Source organism: Pundamilia nyererei, unplaced genomic scaffold (assembly GCF_000239375.1).
Source record: "Pundamilia nyererei isolate P.nyererei 1_Seehausen unplaced genomic scaffold, PunNye1.0 scaffold00001, whole genome shotgun sequence".
NCBI classification, from domain to species: Eukaryota; Metazoa; Chordata; class Actinopteri; order Cichliformes; family Cichlidae; genus Pundamilia; species Pundamilia nyererei.
Window position 1 is genome coordinate 2403114 of NW_005187402.1, and position 10703 is coordinate 2413816.

At 41.8% G+C, this 10703-nt stretch overlaps 1 protein-coding gene across 7 annotated transcripts in view; it reads left to right on the forward strand.

The window, feature by feature from the left end:
* The window catches only part of LOC102201930 (centrosome and spindle pole-associated protein 1-like), a 17474-nt gene extending 12048 nt beyond the window's left edge, over positions 1–5426 (forward strand). For all 7 annotated transcript variants that reach the window (XM_013908739.1, XM_013908744.1, XM_013908751.1 and 4 more), the window contains 10 exons: positions 99–212; positions 754–820; positions 1040–1166; positions 3375–3514; positions 3606–3734; positions 3837–3877; positions 3983–4043; positions 4460–4569; positions 4657–4798; positions 5090–5426. In XM_013908739.1, the coding sequence (XP_013764193.1) occupies positions 99–212; positions 754–820; positions 1040–1166; positions 3375–3514; positions 3606–3734; positions 3837–3877; positions 3983–4043; positions 4460–4569; positions 4657–4798; positions 5090–5247 (1089 nt within the window). In that variant the 3' untranslated portion in view covers positions 5248–5426. The remainder of the gene's footprint in view (positions 1–98; positions 213–753; positions 821–1039; positions 1167–3374; positions 3515–3605; positions 3735–3836; positions 3878–3982; positions 4044–4459; positions 4570–4656; positions 4799–5089) is intronic.
* The last annotated feature ends 5277 nt before the right edge of the window (positions 5427–10703 follow it).

Sequence of the window (10703 nt, forward strand, 5' to 3'; positions counted from 1 at the left end):
AAATATTCTGAACAATAAGTTTCAAATAATCAGTTGGCTTACATTAACTGTAGTATTTTAAAGTTTTATGTAGTAAATCACAAGCTGTGTGTCTTCAGGTCCACAGGGAACCCTCACCTCCAATCCCCACTCTGCAGAAGAAACGTGGCCTTCACCAGTATACCCCCAGACCTCCCACTGCTGACAGCCAACACTCTACAGTCCCATCGTCTGTAAGTCTCTTACACTCACTTCCATTAGTCTGACAGCATCTTGAGGTTGGTTTATCTTATGTGAACATGTTTGAGGGTTGAATGCACCCAGAGGTTTTTTGTAAAAGTTGTTATGCTAATGTTACTCATCCAGACTGAGTAACACTTTCTGTGTAAGTTTCAGTCTGTTGCACATGTACACATTTATTTCATGTCTCTTATGCATAGCTTTTCAGAGTTACTCAGGTCACAGTTAGCCGGTGCTAACTACCTGCAACAAGTCTTTTCTACAAGTGTTTGCACAGATCACATCTGTACTGTGATGAATGATGATGTGAAAGGCATTAAAGTCAAAGTGACCCAAGACTCAATGACAGAATGTTACCAGCAGTGTTTTGTATTTAATATTTGAAAGGCTTAAACACAGGCTACTATATCTGCACTGTTTTTAAGACTTTTCTTGGTCCAGTTTATTTAAAAGTTAGAAAATGTTTAATTTATTTCTCTGTAATAGAAGATTTTCTGCTAAAATCCTTTGTGAATTAATCTTTTTGTTTTTAAGGAGCGGTCTCTGTCCGGTCTGCAGTCCCCTCCCGTCCCTGCTTGTAGGAACCAGTTGCGAGCTGCAGGTACTGTGTGAGAGCAAACATAGACGCCTCTGATCATATCTGCAGGATCTTTGTGTTGGGCTCAGTCTCCCATAAACAGTGTTACATTTTCTTTGACACTTAGAGTGATCCGTCCTTTCTTACACATCGACTCGGCTGTGTTTCTTTACGTTTTGTTGGTGCTGAGAAGGGTAATGATATTGAAAACACTGTATCAGCTATAGACTGTGTGTGTTTTAGGAGACCGTTGCGATCTGTTCAGTGAGCTGTCAGCATTGCGTCGGCAGCTCCGCAATGAACAAAAACGCCTGGAGGGTGACCTGCAGCAGGCGGATTGGGAGGATTTAGACTCTCCTCTGAATAACAGGTAAAACACATTCATCACTCATGCTGTAACCTTTGGCATACTAATGGATGCATATACATTTACTGGACTTCATATTGGATGTAGCTGTGCATCAGTTAATGCACATTGCATACTTAGATATTTCATATTGTAACCACCAAAAGTGTTCTTCTCCGTGTTTGTCGACGAGCAGCTTTGCAGGCTTTTGCTTTCATGTTGTCACCAGGAGACTGTGTTACAGATTGCTCTTAGTTGTGCTGTTGTTGGTCCTTCAGAAAGACGTGGAGAAGAGTGAAGTTAGCAAGTGAAACTGAGTGTTTAATACACACTATCATTCACATTGAGCTACAATACCAGTAAAAGTTTTGTTACACCTTATTTACCGGTAATGGTTTTATTTTCATGACTGTTTATGTTGCAGATTCTCACTGAAGGCATCAAAGCTATGAATGAGCACATGGAATTATGTAGTAAATAAAAAAATTGTGAAATAACTCAAACAATGTTTGATATTTTAGATTCTTTAAAGCAGCCGCCCTTTGCTTTGCTTACAGCTTTGTTCACTCTTGCCATTCTCTCCATGAGCTTCATGAGGTCGTCGCCTGAAATGGTTTTCCAACAGTCTTGAAGGAATTCCCATAGATGCTGAGCGCTTGTTGGTCCTTTTTCCTTCACTCTGCGCTCCATCTCATCCCAAACCATCTGCACTGGGTTTAGGTCAGGTGACTGTGGACGCAAGGCCATCAGGCGCCAGCACTCCAGCACTCTCCTTCTCGGTCACACAGTCTGGAGGTGTGTTTGGGGTCATTGTGCTGTTGAAAAATAAATGATGGTCCAAGTAAATGCAAACTTGATGGGATGGCATGTTGCTACTGGATGTTGTGGTAGCCATGCTGCTTCAGTCTGCCTTCAATTCTGAGTAAATCCCCAAAAGTGTCACCAGCAAAGCCCCCCCACACCATCACCTCCTCCTCCATGCTTCACAGTGGGAACCATGCATGTAGAAACCAACGTTCACCTTTCTGTGTCGCACAAAGACACGACGGATGGAACCAAAGATCTCAATTTTGTCTCATCAGACCAAAGCACAGATGTCCACTGGTCTAATGTCCACTCCTTTGTTTGTCTTGGTCCAAACAAATCTCTTCTGCTTGTTACTTTTCCTTAGTTGTTATTTCTTAGCAGCTATTTGACCATAAAGGCTCCCCTGAACAGCTGATGTAGAGATGTGTCTGCTACTGGAGCTCTGTGTGGCATTTATCTGGGCTCCAATCTGAGCTGCTGTTAACTTGTGATTTCTGAGGCTGGTGACTCGGATGAATGTATCCTCAGCAGCAGAGGGACTCTTGGTCTTCCTTTCCTGGGGCGTCCTCATGTGAGACAGTTTCATTGTAGAGCTTGATGGTTTTTGCGGCTGCACTTGGGGACACATTCAAAGTTTTAGAAATTTTCCGCACTGACTGACCTTCAGTTCTTAAAGTAATGATGGACTGTCGTTTGTCTTTACTTAGCTGATTGGTCCCCGCTTGTGTGGGAAAATTCTAGCAGATGAGCAGTTACTGAAATACTGAGAGCAGTTTGTCTGGCACCAACAGCTATTCAATGTTCAAAGTGACCTAAACCACCTTTCCTTCCTTTTCTGATGTGATTGGCTGCATGGGTATTTATGTTAACAACCTCTTGAAGAGATGCAAGTGGCTGTTAATGCTTTGTATAGTTGTGCTTGTACAGTCTTTTTGTATGTTTACAGTGTCTCACCTGTCCATCTTCTCATTCTTCATTGTAGAACACACAACAGTTTCCCACTGACAAAAGTAGGCGGTGGGGTGGGTGGGAGTTGAGGAGATGAAATAAACAAGCATCTGTGCAAGTGCAGACTTATTGAATTTAAAAATCAAACCAGCAGTCAGAAATAACCTCCATCTCGTCTCTCATTTGATCATAATGAGTCAGTGTGCCACTCTGCACACACGAGCATAAAGATCCAGACATCTTTGTGTTGGTATATGTGGAGATGCAACATGAAATTACAGTGAGGCAGACTACATGTAGCTGAATGACTCAATCATGGAAATGAGCTAAAAAGCTTGGCGACCTACTGCTTATCGCTTTGACCATCGTTGATCCTTGGCATTGTCTAGCAGAACAAGCCAAACTCAGACAAAAGACTGCTCTGCTCTTCCATAGAAACTGATATTTCTGTGCGTACACCTGTTTCCATTCCTCCAGGTATCGCGAGCGTGCTGTGGTGGATGTGTTTGATATGGCCAGGCTGAGGCTCCAGGCTCCAGTTCGTAGGCCTAACTCCAGATATACAGAGCCACCAAATTTGTTACGAATCCACGACTCCCTTCAGCTCAAGTACAGAGGTAACACAGTGATCTCAAAGTGTTGACTGTACTCTATTAGTAACAACATTACTTCACTATTATATGTTTACATTTACTTCTAATGTGGTAGATGAAGAATCGAGGTTGGGCTCCAGTGAAGATCCTAAGCTAGAGGAAGTAGGTGGGACCAGCAGACGGAGGCGGGACTACAGGGATTCATATCACCAGTTGAGCAGCCAGAGGTCTACGGTCCAGGACGGTCAGACTATATTTCAATTATTTTTTTTACCCTGGTATTACTTTTCAACAGCCAAAGTGCCATCCATTGTTGATAATAAAGAATATCCTACTTGTGTTGCAGATTATTTCGACCTGTTCCCACCACAGCAAAATGATCTACTGGTGAGAAATAATGTTTAAGCTGCACAAAAATCCTGTGATTTGTACCGTATCCACCAGCTTGTAGTTATTAGAGTGGAACTGTGAAAAGAGCTGTGTGTATTTCAGAGGAGCGAGACCAGGGGATCTGCAAGAGGTTCTCTGCTGGAGTCAGAGAGTGCTTTCATTGGTAAGACATGGTGAAATAAAAGCATTTTACTGCTGGTGAAATCCACATTCTCCTTTTGAGTCGTAGAGCTGCAGGCGTTTCACTGACTTCACAAGACCCGAGTCTTCATGGCAGACAGCCATCCCGAATTCTTTGAGCTGTTACAGTACTGACATCGCTTGTTCTCTGGATCACAAACATAATTTACCTCCTGCTTTGTTTGTTTGTGTTGTTTAGCTCATGCTGGAGAAGTATGACGCACACCTGAATGTATCTAACTTTTCAAGTTGAGAAAGTTTATTTCAGTGGGGCCAAACTGTATACTGCAAAATGACATCTGGAACTTTTTAATGTCGAGGATGCTTTAAGTGACGAGGATCACATAAAAAGTTGCAGCGATGTTTGAAATGACTGACTTTGGTTGTGTGTGTGTTAAGACCCTCTGGGCGATGGCTCGTCAGTGCTGCAAACCCCAGAACCCGAGAAGACTCGTCAGCTGTCGGCCCGGGAGAGGAGGAGGCTTTCCAGACAGTCACAGCGCCCACAGGTATTCTTCTTAAAAACCATCCGCGAGTCCTGGTCAAACACGAAGTTTATTTGCTGAAGTTTTAACTTTTTTCTTCCCTTTTTTCAGGAGCGAGCTGCTTCTGGCCACCCTGTTGGTCATCATGATGATTACTCCGGCCACGCAGTTACCAGACAGCGGCAGAATGAGGATGGGGAATGGGGAAACAGGACGGGTCATCAGGCTCTCAGTCGTCGTGGCAACACAGCTGGTACGACTTCATATTTTTTTGTGTAAATATGTTTCTCGTTGTATAAAAGCCCAGACCAGCATTCAGACCATCTTTAGGATTATGAAGCTCAGGGTCTAATATATCGATCATTATAAAATTCTGCATTAGGATTTTTAATGGGTTTGAAGTTTGCTCGATTCAGTAAGTACAGCATCGTTCATGTAAACCTGCAAACTAACAATATATATTTAGCAAATATTTGTTCTTATATAAAGCATGCATTGTAGCAGTGAAGATGTGTGTTTTCTGTGTTCACTTGTTTTTCTTCAGCACCGCTGGATCTGTCTAACGACGACGACTCTCCTCCGCGGTTTTCTCTTCATAATCGTCAGGGGTCTATAGAAACCGATCGCTGGATACGGCCAGAAACATCAGACACGCTGAAGTGTTTAGACCGTGCGATCAGAAGGGAGCGGCTGGCAACGTAGCACCTTGTCTCCTAAGATTTGGAGAGTCCTTTTGATTTTGAGTGCATAAGTTCAAAGTTGGTTTTAATTTATTGCTTTGATTAAAGATAAATGTAAGTTACTGTCAAGGAAAAGATGTTTCTCTTTTTGCTTCTGTTGAAACCTCACAGTTGTAATCCAGTGTGGGAACCTTTGTGGTCTTTTACATGTAAATTATTGTTTTATTGAATATATTTTTAAATAAATTATTTTTTACTTTTATTTACTGTGTTTTGGTTTGCTTCCTTTTACAAGACATATCATCGCTAAAGCAAATTGCTCTTTGCCTGTAATTTATGTTCATGTCAACAATTTTCCCTCAATTATTCAAAGGTTCAATTTTCTCCCTTTTCATTCATATTGCATGGCAAAATTAAGACTTCACTGCTGCATTTAAATGTGAATTACATATGCACACAAAGTAGCATCAAGTCATTAGGACAGCAATGTCACGATACTGGAATTTCAAATGCAATACTATTTTCAGTACCACAGAGAAGAATTTGATCCTGCAGCAACAGAAGTTATAGCAACCGAGACATATATTGAAAAGATTAACATATATTTTAAACAGATTTTCCCATAAGTAATTTTCAGATTAAAATTTGATTATTTTGCAAATTTAGATAATTTTCTTGTATTGTCAGAGTAAAATATTTTCATGTTTGTTCATGTTTAATAAATTATTAAACATGAATAATTAATAAAGAAATAATTATTCATGTTTGATCTAACTGCAGTCAGCTAGTTGATATATTAATGATAACAGATGGCTAATGTGGCTAATTGCTACATGGCTAATACTAACATATTATGTATAAATTATGAAGTTTTTTTATGAATTATTTGTCCATTTTTAATATGTATTTTGGACAAAAGATGGTAATTAGCCTTTGGCTATAATGTTGTATGTTTACATTCATGTAATTTCTTTTTTTAACATGCACTGTCCCAACTAAAATAAAAAAATAACGTGAGCACTGATCAGGTTAAATTTCATGATGGCTGTTTCATACTGCAGTGTTGCTGAAGCGTGAGCTATAATGACCATGAAAGTGTTCCTAAAGTGTTGGTCAGTGGTATCAATGTTAGCTACTTCAGCTGTGAACTAGCATTTTTGCTACATGTGCTATTCCAGAGCTGAAATGTTTTTTTTTTGTACTACCCAGAAAACACTGCTAACATAGCTGTCATTATTTGTGACTCTCAGCGACGTAAAAAGTAAAGGTTCAAATCTCTCGCAGAAATCGTCACTGAAACATCTCGAAGCTGTTCTATTACACACGGTCTTTCAAGCAGCTCTAGGATTTCTCTTAACTTGAACATCGTTTGCCGCCTTCTGTTCGGTGAGAACTCACGCTGACAAACATTGTGACCTCTCAGGATGAATGAATTATGTTCTCTCTTTATCTCGATAGACCCGCGAGAGCCGTGCTCTACATCGTATCCCCGACCAAAACTAGAGAAAACGGCACAAAAGCTGCACAGCCTGTAGCTGTTTGTTTATCATTTGTCTTCTGGGTTTGATTTTCTGACAAAATGAAAGCGGAGCTGTTTACCGTTGAAGTTCTGGATGTGGCGTTCATCTGCCAGGACGTAATTTGTAGCAGAACAACACACAAAGCACAAACCAAGTGCTGGTGTGAATCCAAGACATGGATTACTGCCCAAAAGAGACTATTTCTGTTTATTTGTCCACCAAACTCAGTGGCAGTGGGGGATGAACACAGTGTTACTGCTGTGTGTGGTGGGAGACTAGATCTCTGCACTGATTGCAGAGATCGGAGTGTGTTTTTGGCTTTGTACTGGTTCTGCTGGTAGCTGTGCGGTTCAAGGTTGTACAATCCCAAACAAGAGCAAGTGTCTTTCTTGTGTGCCACGTTCTCTTGCCACTGCACACGTCCTCACCTTTTTACTCCTTCCTTCCTGGACTAACACTGTCACCCGCTCACACCGCCTCCCCCTCACTCTGTATGAGTGATGACCCTTTCCAGGATTGGATAGGAAGGAGGATAGAAGCCATCTAAACTCTGCTATGCCCCCATTACTCAACCAGACACCCCAGTGTCAATATAAATGCATACACACACTGCATCCCACTCAGCATTACACTGACTCAGGAAGGCCACAGCAACATAGCACAACTCGCAACTTCATCCAAAAATTGATTGTCCAGGCAAAAATCCTTTCACTTGGTTGAAACAATTTATTGCTCCGAACACATTTTATGGTCTTTAACTTAGTGGCCCAACCCAAACCACGAGAGAGCGGGAAGGCCTTCGCTCCCCTGTTGGCATGGAGACAGCTGGGATTAATGTCCAATATGGCGTCTATAAAATCTATACTCGGTTGTTTTGTGACATGGCCTATCTAAAAATGTCTGATTTTAGCCGATTTCAAACTGAATCCACGGGTGTGCGTTAAGCAGACGAGGTCCAGCAGAAAACCATCATTTGGATCGCGTCTTCACAGAAAAATCTTCCCCTTAAAATTCCCCCTAAGACTGATAACAAAATGAAATGCATGTGCATCATTTAAAAAAAAAAAAAAGCCTTAACTTCTTAAGTTCCTGAAATCCTTCACTTTTATATTCACACTCTATGCTGAGTGGCAAATCAGGGATTAATACGTTAGAGACGTAAATATATGATAGAGCTGTGATATTGATAGGTCTGTTCATTTATGCAGTCAGCATTCTCACACGTTTACATTCCAGGCCAATGTCATTAATAGCCCATAGAGGATGTTTTCCAGTCTTACTGAGAGCCTGTGCACACAGTTCCTACAGTGCTCTTTTTGTTATCTTGGATTTAAAGACACATACTGCTAAGCTGTCTGCAGCAGTTCTGTTGCATAATTTTTAACACCTCTCTTGGTCTGATGCCAGTTCCTCAGCAGTAAACACAGGCAGAGGTTTGCCAATCTGCAAAAAAAAAAAAAAAAAAAAGTTTAAAAATTGTGGAACAGTTTTAGGATAATATTCCTCAATGTAAGTTTTTAAAGTTTTCACAATCTGCAGTTCATGATATCATCAAAACATTCTGAGAATCTGGAGGAATCTCTGTGTGCAAAGGACAAGGCCAAAAATGAGTCAATTTGGATGTTCGTAGCATTTGGGCTGCAGAACTGTCATAGAAATCAGTGCATTAGCTCAGGAACACCTCCTGACATCCACAAAGTGAAGAGGAACGTGAAGAAGCTGAACAAGTGGAAAGCAGTTCTGTGGTCAAATGAATCAAAATTTTAAATTGTTTGTAAAAACATGGACACTGTGTCCACAGACCGAAGAGGAGAGGCACCATCTGACTTATTGTCAGTGCTCAGTCCAAAAGCCTGCATCTCTGACTTTGGCAAAGCCTCCATCAGCACTGAAAGATATATCCAGGTTTTAGGCAACATATGCTCCCAGCCACATTATCTCTCTTTCAGGGGAGGGCTTACATATTTCAGCAAGACTAAACAGCATACTACATCTGTTACGACAGCACGGTTTCGTGGTAGAATAAACCCATCATGAAATAAAAAACAAAAAAAATGCAGAAGTAGACCCGGGACTGCTGAGCAGCTGGAAACAGTCAAGAACGGGGCAACAACAACAACTCGTCTCACTATCATCAAATCCAGTGGGCAACTGTGGCCTCCACTTCCTTAAAAAATAAAACGAACACACTACACGTGTGCTCTGTGTGTGTGTCAGTAGCAGTGCAGAGAAAATGCCGCCTGAGTAAATGACTTCAGTGCTCGCCTCGGACAGCGTGCCGAGGATCCCATTCATTTTGGTCAGTGTTATGAATCCTTGATAAGGCTAATGAAAGCCATTGCTCACTTATGCTAATCAGTCTCTTGAATTAGCCTGCCACTGGAGTGCCCTATTAGTGGAGATCACTGTGTAATGGATGATATCAGGGCTGCACTGCCCAATGCAGTTTGAGTGGGACTGCGTGCATGTGTGGATATGAATGATATAAATGATCTCTGCACATCTATATCTGAGTGTTTCGGGGAACAGGGCTGCCATAGTTCAAGCTGAACACAAAGAGGGGGAAAAAAGCTTTTTGAAGATTCTGCATACGATTTTCGATGTACTTTTAAAGTTGTTACTGGAAGCGAGCGACTCCACTGCACCACCACTGGATGGCAGTAGTGCACTACACTGGACTAGTTAATGGTACTGTAAGTTAAAGAGGCTCTCTCCCAAGAATAAATCTCAGACTGTGAAATAACATATTCACACACATGAGCCGGGCTGGGCTCATTTCAGTGGGCGCAGCAAGTATGATTAAAAAGATGAGAACATATTTAAATGTATGCACACTGAGACTGTGAACTCTGCCCGTGGTGTATCACCTTCAGCCTTAGAGGAAAACTCACTTCTTTGTTTGTTTGCCTTTTTCTACACCACTCCTTCCTTCTTCATCCTCTTCCCCGCCTCCTCCTCCCTCTCATCACTCATAAAGTTCAAGCCGGGAAGCATTGGACTAAATTTTGGATCAATCACTTGATCATTCCATACAACATCACCGCTACGCCCAATTTAGCTGACATACACACAGACGCAGACACTTGCCCGTGCAGATACACACTTGTGTGGCCTATCCCTTATGTTACCTCTGGGATGTAGCTGACAAATGACAGCACTACTCATCTGCCAACCCAGAGTCTCTTGCTCGGCAGGGTGTGTGTGTCTGTGTGTTGCAGGAGGGGGGAAAAAATCGTTGAGGGACATGGGGAGATGGAGGGGAGCACTGGCAAGACTCTCGCTTTGTGATTGGTTGAAGTGAACATCCTGCAGAGTTATGGATTTTTGACAGAAAAGATGGTTTGCTTCGACCATGTTGCGCAGCAGACTATGAAAATCAGGTTATTTTCCTGCTATCTGAGTCCAAACCAAATATTTATTTTTTTTACTATATTGTTATTTTGCACAGAGGACAGCAGCGGCCATAAAAAAGGAAGCGAGGGATGTAAAATGGAAGATAAGAGAGCTTAAAGCTGCAAAGGGCTGCAACATTTGAGGAAATACAGCCTGTAGTGTGATTGCTGCTTAACCTTACCATGTTTTGCCTGTTGGACACATTTTTCAACTGTCATTGACAAAAACCTTCACATCAGAATTCAAACTATGCTTAGTTTGAGTCCAGGTTTTGTTAAACATCTTAATGTTCTTCTGATCTGTGCCCGATGCTACAGAATTTCATCCACCCGCTTCTTATCACCTGTTTAAGTCAACGAGGAAGTAGCGCCAAAAAGGCCTGTGTTGCTTGTTCCATTCTTTTAATTCCCCCAGTTCTTCTTGTGTGATTCCCAAGGCTTTCCGATGCCTGGTGGGACATGTAGTCCCTCCTTTGTTGCTCGGATCTGTCTCGGGGTCTCGTCCTTTTGAAATTCGTGCCCTGGGATGTGTCCTTATTGGTCTTTAAAACTCAGGAGCAGCGGCT